We start from the raw sequence: 19704 nt of genomic DNA on the forward strand, positions 1-19704 counted from the left end.
GTCAAGTTAATCAAAATTTTGGTAAGAAATTGTTTAGAAGATCCCATAAACAAGATAAAGAGATTGAGAAAGTTTAACTCATCTATCTCATTAGATAAAACATTCAATCTCTTCCTACTCGTTGTACTAAACAGTAAACAGAAGAGTGGTAAGTTTTTTTTTTTTTAACTTTGCTTTTGATTCTATGTGTTTGAGATTTGCAGATGGAGAAGAGTCATGGCTAGTAGTCAGCAGGAGCCTTGGAAAGTGGACAAAGACATTAAGTAAAGGCCTTTGCTCTCCAACAAGTTAGCCGCAGCATCAAAGTCATTTGTTAGCAGATCTTCCATTACTTCCTCCAGTGATTTTGTCATCGTCTGCTCGTGATGAATGTAGTGGCCGTATCCCTATCACAAACAACAAAATTCTCTCTTAGAATACAAACACATATTGTATCTTTTATGTTTGCTTCTTCAAATGCGTAATTGTGTTACCTCAATGAATGTCATAGGATGACATTCTGGTTCTCCTCCCAGCCTGCTTCGACTTAATTCCTATATCCATAAGAACCAAAAAATGTCACATCACAAAGTTCCTCAGGTTTTTGGATATAGCCATATAGGGTTCTTGGTTTGCCTTTAGCTTTCTCTATCACATTATACGCTTGAAGTTTTGATGCTAAACAAGTAAACTGAAAGCTTTAGATTGGTTTGTTCAATAGATTTTGTTTTGAGTTGGATTTTCATTCACAGTTCTTAGTTCGCAGTTGGCTTACATCCTTCTATACCTTCATCTAGTTGCTCAATATAAAAAAGTTGATACAGAAGAAAACATAAGAGAAGCAAGACAATACCTTCATCTGTAGCTGCAGAAGCTTAACGTGAGAAATAATGGCATTCAGTGTCAATTCAGGATTATCCCCCTACAAGATCACAAACATCAATAATTAAGGTTACATTCTCAAGAGTTATATGTGACAAGCTCTGTTGGAGGAAATATATAATTCTAAAAATGTTACGTCAACTTTATGTGGGAGTAATTCCCCTAATGTCTTGATGTTACTGTCAATTCGCTGCTTGCGCTCCTAATAAAAAGCAAAATCAATGGTTTATATAACATGAAACAACGAATGGAATCACAAATCATGATCATCATATGTGGAACTTACACGCTCACTGGTATAAGATTTGTCATTGTTTCTTTTGGATTGCTTCCAGGGTACATCTCTGCCTTTGCCAAAGAGATGTGAGAAGTCTCGGTTGTTGTTGCTCCGTTTTTTCCAACTTCTCAGCTTCTGAAGCAGTAAACGGAAGTTAGCTCCTCATCAAAATAGAGACTTTTCAGATCAGACATTACTTTAATAATGTGATGAAACTTGACCTCAGAGTAGTCTGGGGACCATGGCTGCACAGACTTTCGAGAGGAACGTCTACCCACAGGAACCTTACTGCTACTTCCCTGACATAAAGATGCAAGAAGATTTTACAAATTTCAGGTGTGCTAAAGGATGTAAAATTAAGAAAAAGACAAGTAGAGATGTGTTGAGAAGCTTACAGAGAGATGATTGTTAGTCTGGCTTTGTACACGAATAGAAGGTTTCACCAAAGAAGAAGCACCAATGTTGTCAAAAGAGTACATGGTTCGGATTCCTCCTCCTACACCAGTGGCTGCGCCGCGATTTGGCAGAACCACTTTCTCCACGACGAAATCCGGAGGAGGTTTCACATCAGGTGTTGATTCTTCGTTGAGCAATGCAAGGTAACTATGTGGAAGCTTAGATGGTTGAAGCCAATGAGACAGAGACAAACTCCCATCGCCAGTTTGCATATCACGTTCCACTAATGCATTTGAAACAACCCATTTTTACCAGCAGGCCATGATAATTGAAAGACCATGGTACTAATCTAGGCAGAACAAGCTTGGAATGTACAAAATCACAGAAGCTAAAAAAAACAAAGCACACCTTTCGAGTTAGGCGTATTTTCGAAAATCTTGTTCTTGTTCTTGTTCAGGGGTTGAGTAGAGTTAGGGGAAGACAAAGGAAACATATCAGAAATAACAACAGAAGCAGCTGCATCAGCATCATGTTTGTGCTCAATTGCAACACTTCTTAAAATCTTTGGATCAATCTGTAATCAAAAAGAATGTGACATTCTATATTATAATAAGATAATAACAAAAATTGGTTTTAAAAAACAACCAAAACGAAAAGGCAGAATCACAATGTATAGAGCACGTGAGAGATAGATTACATAGCTTGATCAAATCATTGCATCGTGTATAACAACATAACATTAATTGAAATATTAAATACGAATAATAAATACAGAGATGCTTCCTCGATCGTCGCTGTTGGATCTAATATAAATAATAACAACATTACTGAGAGGATTCCTAAAAACAAAAAACAAAACAAGTGTCGTAGATAAGAGCTTACTTGTGGGAATAGTTCCGTGAGGGATTGATAAACCGATCTGAAACCCATGGAAGCTTGAAATCTGCAACAAGGCAAGCAAAAAAATCACGAATCCCACTTGTCGCTAAAACCCTAAAACCCAGTTTTTCAAATAAACAGACACAGAAGAACAAAGGTCGAGAAACGTTGTAATCCATAAAAACAACTAAAATGTGTGTTTTCGATTCGGAAAATTCAAACAAATTAAGCTGAATGAGTCTGAATCAGTATATCACTAACATTGATTGTTTGAGCCGCAGAGCAAAAAAATTCTCAGTTTTGGGTTTTTGCTGAGAGCTACTCCAAAAGTGTGTGTCGCCTTTGTTGTGCCTTCCTTCTCTTTATTTATTCTTTTTTCTTTTTTGTTTTGGCTTTTTGGTGAGTCACCATGAAAAATTGGTTGACACGTCATCTCAATGTAGCAAATATTACAGAGGTTTATTTTCTCCTCAGAAACAAGTTAAAGATGATCAATATTTATATAATAAAGTTAGAAACCAATGTTTACAGAGAGATTTAGTCTAATCACACCAACTAATTGGTCTTCATTGTAACAAGTATTTATCCAAAAAACTTAAGTTGCTGAGTCTGTTGTATGTATAAGTGTCATTAACAGCAACTGCTCTCTACTTGATCATGCTCTGCCCGAGATGATTTGGTTGATGCCTTAAGATTCACATCCACCAAATCCTCTTGTTTTGTCCCAGATACTGCCTCGTTTCCTTGTAACGCCGATGTAATCTTACAGAACAAAGGCTACACTCAAACAACAAGAACCTAGTTAAGTTTGTTTTGCTCTTAAGAGAATATTTATTATATCCCATGTACATGTGTGTAGTGTTGTACCTTAATGTTGAATCCAGCTTTGGCACTAGTCTCCATGAACAAAGCTCCAAACTCACTAGCTTTATTATCCCCTTCCTCTATTGAAACTTGCCTGTTTCCGTTGGTTGAATCAAATCACATTCGAACAATTCATGCATGGTCTTTTATTTTGATTATTAAAATGGGTTTTTGTTTTGGTTTACCTTTTGTGAATAAGATCGGTCTTGTTACCAACAAGAACAACAATGACATGGCTACCTCTTTCTGCACGAACTTCTTGGATCCACTTGGAGGTGTTTAAAAACGTTTGCTTATCTGCAAATTTGAGAAGTGGAGCAAGTATATTGACTACTGTCTACTGAAGAAGAAGCAAGACAAAGAAACATGGCTGGTTGTTTAGAAAAAATGGTGAATAGAGTTAGATAAGTTTTAACCAGCAACATCATAGACAATAACAGCAACAGAAGAATCTCTGATGTAACTTGGTACAATACTTTGAAATCTCTCTTGTCCAGCAGTATCCCTGCGCATCAGAAAAAACAACACAAGACGTCTGAGACATTGTTTAGCTTTAGAAAAGGAGCTGAGTTGTGTTATGGGAGCCAACAAAGAGACAGTGTTTTACCACAATTGCAGACGAAAAGTCCTGTCTTCATACCTCATAGTTTTGGACAAAAAGTCTACTCCAATTGTCGCCTGCGATTATTTAAAAAAACCCTAGAATTTGAACAACTAGTAGTTGATTCTGAATCGAAAGACATATATAACATGATCAGATTCGAAGAATCTCTGAGTCTGAAATCTTCATAAACACTTATCTATAAGGCACAATGGGTCTCTAGACGATGATCGTAAACAGGACAAAAGGACAAAACTCATCTTCTGTGTTGGGAATCGAAGAGCAAAAAACATGGAGACGTAGAAAATGGGGCGAACCTGATAATTGGTGTCGAAGTTACCGTACATGAAACAAGTGATGATGCTGGTTTTGCCGACGGCTTGATCCCCCAAGAACACTAGCTTGTAATTCCCTAAATTTTCCATCTAATTTCCTCCTCCTCCCCTCTCCTCTCTCTTGGCTATCGATCGCCAATTATGAAATCGCGTTTTATATTCCTACCGCCAATTATATTACTATTCGAAATTTTTTTTTTTTTTTTTTTTTGGCCTACACTTTTGGTATTGTATTGTGACTCATGGATGTGTTATTTTCCCATCATTGTGTTTATCACAGCAAGACAAGTGTTGTTATTATGGGTCTATATGGGTTATATAACTCAGATCTAGCCCATTAAAGTATCGGCCTTTACATGATCACAGCTGGACTCATTCCATGTACTCTATTAACATTTTTCCAATGTAAATACTGTACAAAGCTTTTTCGCATGATCCAAGGATCACACTATCATCAAGTTAATAGTTCTGGCATTGAGATATCCCATGGTTGAACTTAGCAGCTAATCTCTGAATGCAAAAAGCTTTTTAAACGTTCTTCTTCTTCTTGTCAAGGTATGGATATTTCTGGCATAGTGAGATACTACTATACTAGTACTCATCACAACCACCACCTGGCAATACGATCGATGATGGTTTTCCTTCAAACGCAAACTAAATAAAAAGAATTCTTAATTTGCTGAGTCTGTTGTAAGTATAGTATTATTAACAAGAATTGCTCTCTAGTTGATGCTCTGCCCGATCTGAGATGATTTGGTTGATGGCTAAAGATTCACATCCACCAAATCCTCTTGTTTAGTCGAAGAAACTGCCGATGTAATCTTACAGAACAAAGACTACAATCAACAACAAGAACCAAGTTAAGTTTTTTTTTTTTCCACTTGAGAGGATAATTATTATATCACATCGATCTTGTGTGTAATGCGTACCTTAAGGTTGAATCCATCTTTGGCACTAGTCTCCATGAACAAAGCTCCAAACTCACGAGCTTTATTATCACCTTCCTCTATTGAAACTTGCCTGTTTCGTTGGTTGAATCAATCCATGGTCTTTTGCTTTGATTATTAAAATGGGGTTTTGTTTTGTTTTACCTTTTGTGAACAAGATCGGTCTTGTTACCAACAAGAACAACAATGATATGGCTATCTTTTTCTGCACGAACTTCTTGGATCCACTTGGAGGTGTTTAAAAATGTTTGCTTATCTGCAAATTGGCGAATTGCAAGTAATATTAAGTACTCAAGAAGAAGAAGCAAAAAAAAAGACTTTGTTTAGAAAAAAGTTCTAATAGGAGTTCTTAACCGGCTACATCATAGACAATAACAGCAACAGAAGAAACTCTTATATAGGATGATCTATAGCTTTGAAATTTATCTTGTGGAGCAGTATCCCTGCAAAAATAATGTTGAGAAAAAGAGAAGAAGTCATGTAGCTTAAAATGAGTGGGATGCTACTGAGATACGTTAACCAAGGGACAAATATTTACCACATGTACAGACGAAAATTCCTGTCTTGATACCTCATTCTTTTGGACATAAAGTCTACTCCAATTGTAGCCTGCGATTATTTTTGACAAGAAATTAAAACAACCCCTAGAGATTGATTCCGAATCGAAAGAAAAGCGTATATACAGGACAGGACATCTAATACGATCAGACTTGTAAGAATCTCTCAGTATGCAATCATCAGAAACACGTATCTAAGGCACACGATCATCGTAAAACAAGACAAAATAACAAAACTCATCTGTCTTGGCATCCAAGTGCAAAAACATCGAGATGTAGATAGGGCCAACCTCATAGTTGCTGTATAACTTATCGTACTTGAAACCAGTGATGATGCTGGTTTTGCCGACGCCTTGATCCCCCAACAATACTAGCTTGTATTTTTTAGTCTCCTCGTAAAAATTCACTAAATTTGCCATCCTCTCACTAGCTTGTAATGTATTTTTGATGGTTTTGTTGTTTTCCCATCGTTGTGTTACACAACAAACAAGATCACAAGTGTCGTTGGCTAAAACATTTTTAACTTTACTTGTAGTATGGGTCTATAATATATGGGTTATATAATTCAGAATTAGCCCGTTAAGTATCGGCCTTACATGATCACAGCTGGGCTCATTCCATGTATTAACATTTTCCAATGTAAATTACTACAAAGCATTTCGCATGGTCCAACAATCACACTATCATCTACTTAATAATATTACTAATGGCATTAAGATATCCCCATTGTTGAATTTATCAGCTAATCTCTGCATGGAAAAGGCTTCTTAAACCTTCTTCTTCTTCTTGTCAAGGTATGGATATTTCTGGTATAATGAGATACTACTCATCACAAGAGGAAGAGCCACCAGGCAATACGACGATGGCGGTTTTCCTTCAAACGCAAACTGAAGTAGCGCTGTCACAAGTAATGCCGACACAATCACAAATCCCTGCTAATCATTAACACAGTAAAGACATTATATATTTCAGCTTTTTTTATTGTGTTCCAAAATAATTGGGAGGGTTTTTTTTGTGTGTTTTACCTTTCTTACACCACCTGCATGTGATGTAACTAGGCCAACAAGAATTCCACCAAGAGCATTGCTTATTACTGGGACCTGTGAGAACAGTCATATTGCTTACAAACAATCAGAATTAACCGTTTTTCTATCAACAGAACCGTCATAGGAAAAAAAGATATCAGTAGTTACCAGTGTTAAAGCAGTCCAACCATGAAAGAAGCCATATTTTTTAATTGCTTCACCGTCTGGAGATTTAAGGGTACTTGCTAACAAGCAGAGGCTTCCAACAATTGACATTTCTACCGTCATTAAGTATGATGAATGCTTCTTGACCTGTAACAATAAGACAGTAAGCTTATGTATAAAATTGAACTAGAGACTTTTCTATTGGAATGTAGCGTTTAACTCTGAATTACCTGAGAAGCCCATTGACATAGAGATGAGGCTAAACCCGAGAGCACTGAGGCTGCCAAGACGGGGATAATCCCATAAAAGAGCACTTGATCTGAATTACTGGCACTTGAACCTTTGTTAGAGCCTTCACCAACACTTAGAAGGACTGCTGCCATGATCAATAAACACAAAGCTCCTATTTGTTGAATTGATTGCTTCTGCCTACAAGATGTCACTCGAGATAATGAGTTAAACACTTTAGATTTTTCAAACATAAACAGCAATATGTCTGAATATCATCGAGCTACTCACATAACAAATCTCTAACATGAATTGTGCTATAGGCACTAGCTTAATACAGAGCTCCACACTCAATCACAAAAGCAAGACTATAAGAAGAGAGAAAAGAAGGTTACCTTAGTATTATGAATGTGAAGAATGCTGTGAAAAAGATTTTCGTCTGATTCAGAATTGAAAAAGTCAAGGAATCAAGATTCCTGTATGAGATCTGCAATAAACTGTTCTGCAATGCATAAATGGCTGCAGGAAGTCCTGATGCAGTCAGGGATCCCATCAACGTCCACTCTTTTGATAACCCCTTCAGAGTACCATCTCTTGCCATGAGAATAAGAGCACATACGACCTAAAAAGTAAAGAACATAGAACAAAAGCATGCGAATTTTCAGAAACAGTATTACATAAATGAAAAAACTATGAAAAGTAGAAAGGGGAAAATCGATCAGGTACCTTAACAATCTCGCACGTCAAAACAGATGAAGTTACAATAACGTCCTTCCTGTAAAAACAATAACGATGAGCATGATATCATACCAAGTAAACCAAACCATGACAGAGAGAATCAATCCATTAGTAACTGTATAAGAAGAAACAAACAAGTGGACTAGTGACCAAGCCTACTAGGTTCTAACTATCCATACCACTTTGCTGTTAGCTTAGCTTCATAATTCCAGCATATATGTCGAAATCAGCCCAAATATCAAATGCTAGATTACACGAAGCATTACATCGTACCCTGAATAACTAATATGAACAACCACCCCAAAGCACCAATATAGCAAACTAGTAGATTCAAATTCATCTATAACGCTTGAGACAGTAGAAAAATGACATAGTAGAACAGTCATCATCGTCTTTTCTCACAGTAACAACAGGAATACATCGTAATCGTAGCATATAGCTTCGAATTGTAAGTTTGTTTCACTATTCAGAACCACAATTCGCAGATTGAATCGATAAAAAGCAGACAAAACAGATGCCAGAAATCGAACTGCATAAAAGTAAAATTCAAAAAACTGAATCTCGCATTTCCCGAAATAAAGCACGAAATCACATAGTAAGAACGGGAGTAAGAGCACCAACAACAGCGATTTTGAGAAGCATAGGTTGGTTCCCAGAGATGATTACCCGATGCAGCGTTTGGAGATCAGAGGCTGGGCTCCGTACTGAAGCGTAAGCAGAATGGAATAAAACAAAACTTTAGTGCCCATACTCGACGGACTCTTTGCTCCGTTAGCCGTCGCCATGAATCTCCTCCGGCCACCGAGAGAATGAATACAGATGATTGATCGCCTTCGCTTTGGGTCGAGGATGGCTTTGAACAAGGCTGCTTTTTCACTTTTTTCTAACAATTGTATTTTGGGACGTCGTTTTCTCAACGAAGCAACCACTGGAACGGCGTCGTATTTGTTTGACGATTATAAAACATAATTATGAAACTTTTTTTTCTTTTCTTTCGGAAAGGAAATTTGCAAGATTATCCACATTAGCTTTTGTAACTTTAATTGTTTGTGTCTATTATACAAAATTATTATTCACACCATTTGAAGGTAATTTTGAAGAGGAAAGTAATACAAATATGATATTCCTTTTGATTCCTTAAAATTTGTTACAATAACTAAGATTTATTTGTTATCATATTCAGACATACTGTATGTTTTTTCTTTTCATTCTCAGCAAAACAATAACAGAACAAAACTTAAGTTAAAAGAAAGAATAAAAAAGGAAGTTACCTTTATGTGATTTCTATGTCTTCAAGACTTCAATCAGTCAGACACACTATAGCTAAACTCTTTATAGTCGTTGAAATAGTGAAATTTTAATGAAGAAAACTAATTTACAGTTTCAAATATATATATGAGGTAGCCATACAAAATCATAGGAAAATCTACAAGTTTTTTTCTTTCTTCCAATCCATGCACTTCTTAAGGTCACCAAGAACACTATGACAAACATGTTTATTTGAAAGCATAATGTGAAAAGTGAAAAGCATAATAATGTAGAAAGGTTAATCAATGTCAGAACAGAGAAGATCATAACTTGATTGTTCCTTTACCACCAAACTAGCAATGGAATTATATCCCTTCATATCGATTCAACGTGGCAGAATGAAGATAATGCGATTTCAAACATTGATCAAGCCATAATATGAATAGTTGAGCCGTTGTTACATTCGTTCATCAACCCGTGATTTCGTAACGCGAAAGGCCAAAACACTATTAATAAGTTCCAAGTTCTTGACAACAACAACAAAAAAAACCAATGGACCTCGTGACAATGATCCATTGGTCTTGGATACGAATCTCTCCCAATCACAAAAATACGAGTAACAAACAAAACACAAAACAGAAATAAAGATTAGGGTTAAAAATCTTTAAAAATGTCCAAATCAACGGCTGCGATTGAAAGCCACCCTATATAAAAAAAATTATAATACTCAGTTCTCAGAGAAGACCATTGTTTGTTGTTCGTTCTCGTTGCCACCACACTCACACAATGTGTGGGATTCTCGCTGTTCTTGGTTGCATCGACAACACTCAAGCTAAACGTTCTCGTATCATCGAGCTCTCTCGCAGGTACTCTCTCTCTCTCTCTATCTTCTGTTTCATTCAATCAATCACCCATGATCAACTTGTTCTGGTCAATCGATGAAGGGAAGGCTGCGCATTGTTACTGAAGAATCGTTTGAATTGGGATAATGTTTCAACTTTTTTACGAGGGAATGTGTTGGTTTACTCGTTCAAATAGATTTGGCTGCAAAATGTTTTGATCTTTGTGTAGAAGATGACCAACATACGTAGACCTGAATTGATGTTTAAATTGATTACTTTCATTTGTGCAGGTTGAGGCACAGAGGTCCTGATTGGAGTGGACTCCATTGTTATGAAGATTGTTATCTTGCCCATGAGCGTTTAGCCATCATTGACCCAACTTCTGGTGACCAACCGCTCTATAACGAAGACAAGACCATCGCTGTCACGGTACTTTCTCTTGTCTTTGAAACAATGTCAATTACTATCATGTGTGAACAAATGTCAAACGCTAGACCTTTGTTGCGTGCTTGTCAATTGTACCATCTGAATAGTAAATCAAATGTGCTAATGATGTCAGGTCAATGGAGAGATATACAACCACAAGATTTTGCGTGAAAAGCTTAAGTCTCATAAATTCCATACTGGTAGCGACTGTGAAGTCATTGCACACCTTGTAAGTATGTGTAATTGGGAAAAGACTGAATTGTTGCTTCTGTATTACTGAGCATCTATCTCTATTGTTGCATTTTGTTCTGTCTTGCAGTACGAAGAACATGGAGAGGAATTTATCGACATGTTGGATGGAATGTTCGCGTTTGTCCTTCTTGATACACGTGACAAAAGTTTTATTGCTGCAAGGGACGCCATTGGTATTATCCCATTATACATTGGATGGGGTCTTGATGGTATGATCTAACATTTCCTTGAGAAATTCACATCAGTAGGGTTAAGCTTATTCTATCTTGTCTAATCAATTACTTTTCTAATATATCCTTTTATAGGCTCTGTCTGGTTTGCTTCCGAGATGAAAGCGCTTAGTGATGATTGTGAACAGTTTATGTCTTTCCCTCCTGGCCACATCTACTCAAGTAAACAAGGTCTGTATACCATTAAACTCCACATTTAGTCTATCGTAATGGGTTTCCATTTGTAATAAACTCAAAGCAGAAGTTTCCTGAAATGCCTTTATTGCTTCCTTGTAGGAGGACTTAGGAGGTGGTACAATCCTCCGTGGTACTCTGAGCAGGTTCCTTCAACCCCGTACGATCCTTTAGTTCTGCGCAATGCTTTCGAGAAGGTATGTTTGGAGATATGAATGTGATTCTTGAAACTAGTACTCTGAGCAATTTTAATTTCGTCAAGGTCTTAAAACTGGTCTGTCTTGTTCTGAATAGTGTTTTGAAATACGAATGTGATTCTGTAATCTGAGCTTTTTTCAGGCTGTTATAAAGAGACTTATGACTGATGTGCCTTTTGGAGTTCTCCTATCTGGAGGATTGGACTCCTCTCTCGTTGCTGCAGTAGCATTACGCCATTTGGAAAACTCGGAAGCTGCTCGTCAATGGGGTTCACAATTGCACACGTTTTGTATCGGTTTGAAGGTCATCACAAATTCTGAGTTTACTATCAGCTTTCTTAATGGACTGTATACTCTTCAAGAGTCTAATTATATATTTCTGTTTTTGTTTTCAGGGATCCCCAGATCTTAAAGCTGGCAGAGAAGTTGCTGACTATCTTGGAACTCGACACCATGAGTTTCAGTTTACAGTTCAGGTATAAAAAATTCCTGGAATCTGATTCATTATCATTCTTTTTCTTTCAAAAATACGGCTTAATATCGTATACTCTTATGGCAATTTTCAGGATGGGATAGACGCAATCGAGGAAGTCATCTACCATATTGAGACCTATGACGTGACAACCATAAGAGCTAGCACCCCGATGTTTCTTATGTCCAGAAAAATTAAATCTTTAGGTGTAAAGATGGTTCTTTCTGGGGAAGGTTCTGATGAAATTCTGGGAGGATACTTGTACTTCCATAAGGCACCCAACAAGAAAGAATTTCATGAAGAAACATGCAGAAAGGTATTTCCTTTTCACCAGATCAAGAACTTATTTTTTGGTGATCAAGAACTTATTTCTGATGATCTGACTTTTTATGCATTGGTTTACTTACAGATCAAAGCTCTCCACCAGTTTGATTGTTTGAGGGCAAACAAATCAACTTCTGCTTGGGGTGTTGAAGCTCGTGTGCCTTTCCTAGATAAAGAATTTTTAAATGTCGCAATGAGCATTGATCCAGAATGGAAGATGATCAAGCCTGATCTCGGGAGGATTGAGAAGTGGGTGCTACGCAATGCCTTTGATGATGAACAACGACCTTATCTACCAAAGGTGTGTTTACAAATAACTAAAGCCGTTAATGTGCCTGTTTTTTTTTTTTATAATATACTCTGTAATTTCATTTTGTAATGTTCTAACAAAGTTCCTCATATTCTGGTAAATTCAGCATATTCTGTATAGACAGAAAGAACAGTTTAGTGATGGAGTTGGGTATAGCTGGATTGATGGTCTGAAAGATCATGCAAACAAACATGTAAGAAAAATCATTCTTAAAGGATTATTTCGATAATTGTTAGAAAAAAATTGACATAAACTAACCTTTTTTGTGGTATAGGTATCTGATACTATGTTATCTAATGCAAGCTTTGTCTTCCCGGATAACACACCTCTGACAAAAGAAGCTTACTACTACAGAACCATCTTCGAAAAGTTCTTCCCCAAGGTAAAAATATGCCATAAAATGTTCAAAAATTAACTTGCGTGCTCTGCTGATACGTGTTTATTGTTTCCTGAGCAGAGCGCTGCAAGGGCGACTGTACCAGGAGGGCCAAGTATAGCTTGCAGTACGGCGAAAGCTGTAGAATGGGATGCAACATGGTCAAAGAATCTTGATCCGTCAGGCCGTGCGGCTCTTGGAGTTCATGTTGCAGCTTATGATGAGAATAAAGCTGCGGGTAAGGGTGGACCAGATTCAGTAGATTGTCTTGCTAAGAATGGATTATAGAAGAAAACGTCATCACAGGCGTTGTTTGAGACAATTAATACACGATTTCTACATTTGTGCCTAAGTTTCTGCGTATGTTCTTGTTCTTGTTTGTTTAAGACAAATTCATGTAAAGTTTGAACGTTTGAGTTGATGAATCCTAGCTTGTTTTCATTACAAAGCTTGTCTTCTCTACAACGTTTTCTATTTGGCTTGGCTTGCTACTAGCACAGGTTTTGTCTTGTTTAAATAACTAACTCAGTAATTATCAGGTAGGCAAGTAGGACTCCGTGGCCCAATGGATAAGGCGCTGGTCTACGAAACCAGAGATTCTGGGTTCGATCCCCAGCGGAGTCGGTTTCTCTTTTTGAAATGTCCATCTTTTTTCTCTTTTTTTTTGGTGTGGAAGAAGAAATTTCAGAATTCAGAGACTATCATTTATTACATAAAGAAGACAGATGACCTAACCTGATTAGTTGTTGTATGTACCTGTTTGGACCTTTTTTTTTTTCCTTCCCCTTGTATTAATAATTTTTGAGTGAGACGAAGCAACTGCTCCCCTCTCAGAATTAGCTTAGCGCCAACCACGTGAATCTGAATCCTCTTCTGTCCTTTTCGTATAGTTAAGAAATGCATAAAACGAAAATCTCGTTTCCTCTAATATATCAATCGTCAGTTCTCTCTATAGCTGTTCCAATAATATGATCTTTAGATTTAATTATTATTTACTTACAGTATATCAAACGCCATTATGTTAAGTGTGAACTTAATCCTCCTCGCCTTCCCTTAGTATTTTGTAGATAACAAAGATTTAGTTTCATTTTGGACATATCCTTTGATTTAAAAAATTACATAGTCAAACGTGACTGTACACATTTTGAATAATCATAATAAGTTACAGTCTCCTTAACCCTCACGTTTTACATCACATTTGGGGAAAAAATGTTCTGGACCGTCAATATCAATGAATTCATATTTATCATTTATTTATAGCAAAAAAAAAAAAATTTGTAGGTTTTTTAAGAAAACAGTTTAACTTGATTTGGTATAGTATCTCTTTTGCATTATTGATTTGGTAATTACAGCCTGGTTTTGAAAGAAAAAAAGATTGTAATTACATAATTGCTTACTTTATAGTACAACATTAAACCCACTTAAGATATTGTATGAATTTTTTAGCATAAAAAGAGGAAAATCAGCTGCTAAAAAGAGGAAAATACTTATATATTTATTATGTATTAGTAGAAGAATATGTACATGTTCAATTATTTACATTATTATTATAAAATGCTTTAACTTACAATAACTTTGAAAATATCAAAAAATTAAATAATTTTGGGATTCTCCCGTTACATAAGTAGGACGACGTGCGTCTGCTTCTCTCTCATTAGTCATTACAATCAAAACCTACACACAGAGACAGAGAGATCTAAAGAGTTTTAGACACTGATCCCAAGAAAAAATGGCGTCTCTCAAAGTCCCAAGCAATGTTCCTCTTCCCGAAGAAGACGCTGAGCAACTCCACAAGGCATTCTCAGGTCTCTCTCTCTCTCTTTTCATCACTTGATCTAGATTTAGTTTCTTCCTCTTGTACGATCTAATCAATATAATCTGTTTTGATATACACTTTAATGAAAAAATGTTTGATCCTTTTGATTTCTTATGTACCCTTTAAGAATTATCTTTGAATTTGTCTTCTTTTTCTTAGATTTTGTTGATTTTGTCACGACTACATTTGGTGATTAGGGATTTACTATGTTCTTGTTTGACCTGCTCTGTGTAATCCATTAGTACAAGATCAGGTCCCATGATGTCCTAAGTGGTTGATTATGATGAAAGTAGGTTTCTTTTTGTTCTTTAGCCATCTTTTCGAAAATGACATTCAAACTTGTTATGTTGGTGGTCAGGTTCTCCTTAGGAGATCTGCGACATGACGTGTCTTAAAGTGTTTTTGTTTTTTGTTTTTTTTGGATTTGGTCTGAAACAGGATGGGGTACCAACGAGAAGCTGATCATATCAATCCTCGCTCACAGGAACGCAGCACAACGGAGCTTAATCCGCAGCGTTTATGCAGCTACCTACAATGAGGATCTTCTCAAGGCGTTAGACAAAGAGCTTTCTAGTGACTTTGAGGTTTCTTACTCTCTTTTCTTTCCTTTGGGTCTCTGAAAAATATTCTTATCTGACTGATCTGGTGTTGTGAAACTGTATTTTTGGTGAATTTTGTAACAGCGAGCTGTGATGTTGTGGACTCTTGATCCATCAGAGAGAGATGCATATCTAGCTAAAGAATCCACCAAAATGTTCACCAAGAACAACTGGGTTCTTGTTGAAATTGCTTGCACAAGGTCTGCTCTTGAGCTTTTTAAGGTCAAGCAAGCTTACCAAGCTCGATACAAGAAATCACTTGAGGAAGATGTTGCCCATCACACATCTGGTGACCTTCGTAAGGTAAATGATCAATCGATAAACAGAACCTTGCTTGTTTGTTTTGGATATGGTACACTTTTTTTCTGACATCTTTTGAGTCCTCTTTTGTGTAGCTTTTGCTTCCTCTTGTGAGCACTTTCAGGTATGAAGGTGACGATGTGAACATGATGCTTGCAAGATCTGAAGCCAAGATACTTCATGAGAAGGTCTCCGAGAAAGCTTACAACGATGATGACTTCATCAGAATCTTGACCACCAGAAGCAAAGCACAGCTCGGTGCAACACTCAACCACTACAACAACGAGCATGGAAACGCCATTAACAAGGTCAACTTGACAACCAACTGCGTTTTTGTGTTATACTGCTTTGTTCAGACAGCTGATTATGTGGTAAATTTTGCAGAACTTGAAGGAAGAGTCGGATGACAATGACTACCTGAAACTACTCAGAGCTGTAATTACATGTTTGACATACCCTGAGAAGCATTTTGAGAAGGTTCTGCGTCTATCAATCAACAAAATGGGAACAGACGAATGGGGACTAACCCGAGTGGTGACTACACGAACTGAAGTTGACATGGAACGCATCAAAGAGGAGTATCAGCGAAGGAACAGCATTCCTTTGGACCGTGCTATCGCCAAAGACACTTCTGGTGATTATGAGGACATGCTTGTTGCTCTTCTCGGACATGGTGATGCTTGAAACTAGTTCGATTGTTTCTTACTGCCTGGTTTGCTTTTAATAAAAAGAGTTGTGAAACTGCTTCTGCAACTATTTGTCATATATCGTTTGAGTTTGTTAATTTGAATCAAAATCTATGTTTCTTTCTTTAAATACAATCTAAAGCACAGGCTAAAGCAAAAGCTTCATAATCTAAACAACTGCAGCTTCCACAATCTCTACTACTACACACACAACAAAGCTTCTCCAATTTCTTCTCTGTTTCTTCTAAAGCTTGGATCTTTAAAGCTATCTTCAACAGCATAGGCTTTTCATCTACTAAAACCCGATTTTTCGAGTCACTCATCACCACAAATCTCTCAATCTCCATGCCGGGCGACTCGAAAACTGATTCCCATGAAACCTCTCCTCTTCCCACGACCTCAGATCTTGATGACTTCCTAAGAAACGACGATGTTTTCTTCCTCCGTAGCTCGAATACTAGTCTCTGTTGCTTCAAGTCTTGGACTGCTGCTTCGTTCCCTTGACACTCGAGACCAAAAGATTGATCCCACATGAGCTGGTCTGATTTCGAAGAGACCTCTCTCGTGTTTACTTGAATTTTTCTGTTGTATCCTGCAGAGAGATAGAATCTAACGAACAGAGTACTAGCTTTAGACTTTTTGATCTCTACAACGTTTCTTGCTTCTACTATTCTCACTTGGCATTTTAGTGAACGAAGTTTCATCTTCATAACACCCATTTTTCTTTTCTTGCTTACAAAATCAAATCAAAAATCAAGAATCAAAGATGATGGTATTGTTGATGGATACGTTTAGATTGAACAAAGACTCTGTATTTATAGAAGCTTAGGTTGGAGGATGATCAAAAATATTCTAAAGTAATCCATGAGAATTACTTTTGTACTATTTCTTAATGATAGTTGTAAGATTCGGGATCTTCGTATATGTAAGTTGTCATTGATTTATCCATTCAAGAATTCCAAAGGACAACACACTTTGTCACTTTCTGAGAATATAAAATATACTCCACACTACAGAAGGTTATATAAAAAAAAAAGACATGTGTGGACTAGATCATGGCTTGGTGCACATCTTCGTTACTCTAGTCCAATGAAGTTAAAGCTCTTAGTGTGCATTGCAATACGATGATCCGTATAATAATAATATTGAAGTGAAAAAAAAAGCTTTGATCTTCTAGATCCCAAGATCTTATCAAGAATCAAACTCCAAATATTAAATTGATCCCATAGCTTTTTTTTCATTTCACAAATTTGTATGTGCGGTCTTGTGACTCTCTCACAAAAAAATTTGGAGTTTGTGAAAAGGCTGACTACAAGGAAATAGACACTGTAAGCCCATGTTTGTAGGCCCGTTTTCAGTATTTGCTCAGTCTTTTTGGCCCACCGTTATCAGGTCAATTATATATACTCATCAAGATGACATTTTAATTTGTGTTTTCTTTATATCAACCGACAACTATAATTATTTGTAGGATGATGAATATGTTTCTGAAAATTTGGTCTTTCTTTGTTAACTTATCCGAGTCCGAAGCTCAAATGATCAAACCATCCACCACATGTAAAAACATTCGGCTATTCGAAAACTCTGTAAGATGATTCTCTTGAATAGTCCAAAATGATATATTTAGTTGATTGTTATATCTGCAGTATGGATTATATAATTCATGTTATATGATATTTTAAACTGATGATAATATTTCTGTAGATTGTAGAACAATAAGATTATTTATTTTCTTGTAACTTTTAAAATATTAGATGGGAATTTAGCCGGCCAACTAGAACTTTCTCTATAAAAAAGAGAAAAATCTTTTGGTTTTCGTCACTCAAGATTCGATACGAATTATTTTATAGAATTTCTCACAACTGATCGATCCCTAGCTATCACAAATTATATTTTCTAAATATACATTCAAGAATCGGTCCATCTGATATTTTTATAGAACTCTTTTGCAATTATTATTTGTTATAAACAAGAAGTACCATTTAAACCCAAAAAAAAAAAAAAGTAGTACCACCTAAATATATAAACACATCAATATATTGATATTACATTACATATATTATTACACACCACAGACGAAAATCACACGAACAAAAGCAAATTCGACTACTCTACAGCTCATAATTAAATTATAATCCTTAAGTGCTTATGGTCAAGCTACATTGTATATGATCGCTACATCTTTTAATCTCATTTTCTATTGTTTTTTTTTCCTCGACTTTTTCATCATTCTTATATACAACAAAACGCAAACATACTAATTTAACCCATAAGGAAAAGTTATTATTATACAGAGATCATTCATGCATGATTGATTTATATACGAATTGGTTTCTTGGATGCGACTAAGCCGCTTTTCGCTTTTCTCTCGTCCAGCTTAATTTGCTTCTCTCTGCACTCCAAGCTACAAAATGCGTTGTTCCCTCTACAAAAACGATACAGTATATAACATTTTTATTAATATACAAAAACATGTTCATTGAACCATATAACGGTAAATTGAGTTGATGAAAGGGTTTGTGAAACTAATTAATAAAGAAAAAAAAATACATAAAAGGTTAAAAACGTATTCGTATTCGTACCTATACATGTAAATGTCACGATGATGGCAGAGACTTCGATTGCAGAGGCTACAAGTCTTCAAGAAATCATCGTAGTTAGTAGCCATCACCACCTTCGTCGGAGTATGATGATGTTGATGAAAGGTTAGATGATCGGACGGCTGAGATGCATCATAGATCGTGGGTGTATCGAGTGTGATCATATTCATGCTTGTTGTTCTCTTGATCAGAGATCCATGACGCTTTCCTAACACCATCCTTTCTCTCTCTATATATATATATATCTCTCTCTCGAAGAAGAAGAAGAAGTGTGAAGTGAAAGAGGGAGATAAAGCAAAGGGGGAGGAAGAAGAGAAGAAAAACACAAGCTATTTAAAAGAAAAGCAATGGAAGAATCTAATAATAGAGAGATAATATTGTTTTATTACTATAACATTCTTTTACTTAGCAATTATCATTATTTTCTTTTCTTATATAGGTATAACTAGGTTCGGACCCGCGCTACAGCGCGGTGGAAAATTACCGGGCTTTTAGTCATTTGTACGTTGCAAGATAATTTATTTGTGTTTACTTTACTTTATTTTGATTATTAATTAAATTCTATCATTTTAGATTGTATTTTTGTGTTGGTTTCGAATATGTTCAAAATTATTTAAATTGTATGATTTTAGTTGGATTGTTAATTTTAGAACAATATGTGACATATATACATGTATAAATATTATACTATGAATCATTTTTAAAATTTAGGGATTGACCCGCGGTATACCGCATAATCATAAATACATGATTTTAACTTGGACCTTTCATGCAGTTTTGTAAAGTTGCAAATCTCTAGAATAAACAAATAAAGAGCCAATGATTTCTTATTTCTTATCGTGTTAAAATGTAAAATCTGTGTTTATGTTACAATTTCTGGTAGCAGAAACTTATTTATATAGATAATATTTTCTTAGAGTTAGGTTAGCGTTGAAGAAAATATTAGCTTTATAATCAAGCCAGAAATTCGAAACTATTG

The 19704-nt window shown here is 36.1% G+C and overlaps 8 protein-coding genes and 1 non-coding gene across 11 annotated transcripts; 3 read left to right on the plus strand and 6 right to left on the minus strand.

Moving 5' to 3' along the window:
• Window positions 1-3: 3 nt before the first annotated feature.
• On the minus strand, window positions 4-2741 carry LOC17876174. The gene is made up of 10 exons (XM_006280579.2): window positions 2675-2741; window positions 2417-2477; window positions 1943-2108; window positions 1534-1817; window positions 1360-1437; window positions 1148-1273; window positions 998-1063; window positions 833-901; window positions 474-533; window positions 4-386 (listed from the first exon to the last, which is right to left on the minus strand). The coding sequence occupies exons 2-10, from the start codon at window positions 2462-2464 to the stop codon at window positions 228-230; spliced, it is 1056 nt and encodes a 351-aa protein (XP_006280641.2). The 5' UTR covers window positions 2465-2477; window positions 2675-2741; the 3' UTR covers window positions 4-227.
• A 147-nt stretch (window positions 2742-2888) lies between these two features.
• LOC17875973 (ras-related protein RABH1a) lies at window positions 2889-4394 on the minus strand. Of its 2 annotated transcripts, none has more exons than XM_023789100.1 (6): window positions 4196-4394; window positions 3885-3955; window positions 3754-3782; window positions 3463-3574; window positions 3281-3371; window positions 2889-3190 (listed from the first exon to the last, which is right to left on the minus strand). In XM_023789100.1, exons 1-6 carry the CDS (start codon window positions 4301-4303, stop codon window positions 3044-3046), a joined length of 558 nt encoding a protein of 185 aa, XP_023644868.1. In that variant the 5' UTR covers window positions 4304-4394; the 3' UTR covers window positions 2889-3043. The 2 variants fall into 2 exon arrangements, with proteins under 2 accessions (XP_023644868.1, XP_006281115.1); XM_006281053.2 differs by having other exon boundaries at window positions 3694-3782; window positions 4196-4391.
• A 298-nt stretch (window positions 4395-4692) lies between these two features.
• On the minus strand, window positions 4693-6136 carry LOC17876264 (ras-related protein RABH1a). The gene is made up of 6 exons (XM_006282238.2): window positions 6008-6136; window positions 5699-5769; window positions 5515-5603; window positions 5305-5416; window positions 5143-5233; window positions 4693-5049 (listed from the first exon to the last, which is right to left on the minus strand). Exons 1-6 carry the CDS (start codon window positions 6134-6136, stop codon window positions 4978-4980), a joined length of 564 nt encoding a protein of 187 aa, XP_006282300.2. The 3' UTR covers window positions 4693-4977.
• A 120-nt stretch (window positions 6137-6256) lies between these two features.
• On the minus strand, window positions 6257-8745 carry LOC17875316 (CMP-sialic acid transporter 5). 2 transcript variants are annotated; one of them, XM_023783249.1, is made up of 7 exons: window positions 8540-8745; window positions 7862-7910; window positions 7531-7757; window positions 7138-7336; window positions 6911-7054; window positions 6743-6817; window positions 6257-6652 (listed from the first exon to the last, which is right to left on the minus strand). In XM_023783249.1, exons 1-7 carry the CDS (start codon window positions 8656-8658, stop codon window positions 6485-6487), a joined length of 981 nt encoding a protein of 326 aa, XP_023639017.1. In that variant the 5' UTR covers window positions 8659-8745; the 3' UTR covers window positions 6257-6484. The 2 variants fall into 2 exon arrangements, with proteins under 2 accessions (XP_023639017.1, XP_006280706.2); XM_006280644.2 differs by having other exon boundaries at window positions 6257-6649; window positions 8540-8744.
• Window positions 8746-9866: 1121 nt separating this feature from the next.
• Window positions 9867-13172, plus strand: LOC17876228 (asparagine synthetase [glutamine-hydrolyzing] 2). The gene is made up of 13 exons (XM_023779782.1): window positions 9867-9987; window positions 10254-10392; window positions 10523-10618; window positions 10709-10850; window positions 10947-11042; window positions 11148-11242; window positions 11385-11546; window positions 11638-11718; window positions 11809-12030; window positions 12124-12339; window positions 12455-12541; window positions 12623-12730; window positions 12806-13172. Exons 1-13 carry the CDS (start codon window positions 9908-9910, stop codon window positions 13010-13012), a joined length of 1731 nt encoding a protein of 576 aa, XP_023635550.1. The 5' UTR covers window positions 9867-9907; the 3' UTR covers window positions 13013-13172.
• A 103-nt stretch (window positions 13173-13275) lies between these two features.
• TRNAR-ACG lies at window positions 13276-13348 on the plus strand. The gene has a single exon. It is a non-coding gene; the product is annotated as a tRNA-Arg (tRNA).
• A 1024-nt stretch (window positions 13349-14372) lies between these two features.
• Window positions 14373-16239, plus strand: LOC17875437 (annexin D2). The gene is made up of 5 exons (XM_006279589.2): window positions 14373-14529; window positions 14979-15124; window positions 15224-15442; window positions 15535-15747; window positions 15824-16239. Exons 1-5 carry the CDS (start codon window positions 14454-14456, stop codon window positions 16121-16123), a joined length of 954 nt encoding a protein of 317 aa, XP_006279651.1. The 5' UTR covers window positions 14373-14453; the 3' UTR covers window positions 16124-16239.
• LOC17874844 lies at window positions 16158-16923 on the minus strand. Its single transcript, XM_006281548.2, has one exon. The coding sequence runs from the start codon at window positions 16842-16844 to the stop codon at window positions 16251-16253; it is 594 nt and encodes a 197-aa protein (XP_006281610.1). The 5' UTR covers window positions 16845-16923; the 3' UTR covers window positions 16158-16250.
• Window positions 16924-18144: 1221 nt separating this feature from the next.
• On the minus strand, window positions 18145-19039 carry LOC17876812. The gene is made up of 2 exons (XM_006281285.2): window positions 18708-19039; window positions 18145-18550 (listed from the first exon to the last, which is right to left on the minus strand). Exons 1-2 carry the CDS (start codon window positions 18941-18943, stop codon window positions 18442-18444), a joined length of 345 nt encoding a protein of 114 aa, XP_006281347.1. The 5' UTR covers window positions 18944-19039; the 3' UTR covers window positions 18145-18441.
• Between the last annotated feature and the right edge of the window lie 665 nt (window positions 19040-19704).

Source organism: Capsella rubella, unplaced genomic scaffold (assembly GCF_000375325.1).
Source record: "Capsella rubella cultivar Monte Gargano unplaced genomic scaffold, Caprub1_0 scaffold_8, whole genome shotgun sequence".
Classification (NCBI taxonomy): Eukaryota; Viridiplantae; Streptophyta; class Magnoliopsida; order Brassicales; family Brassicaceae; genus Capsella; species Capsella rubella.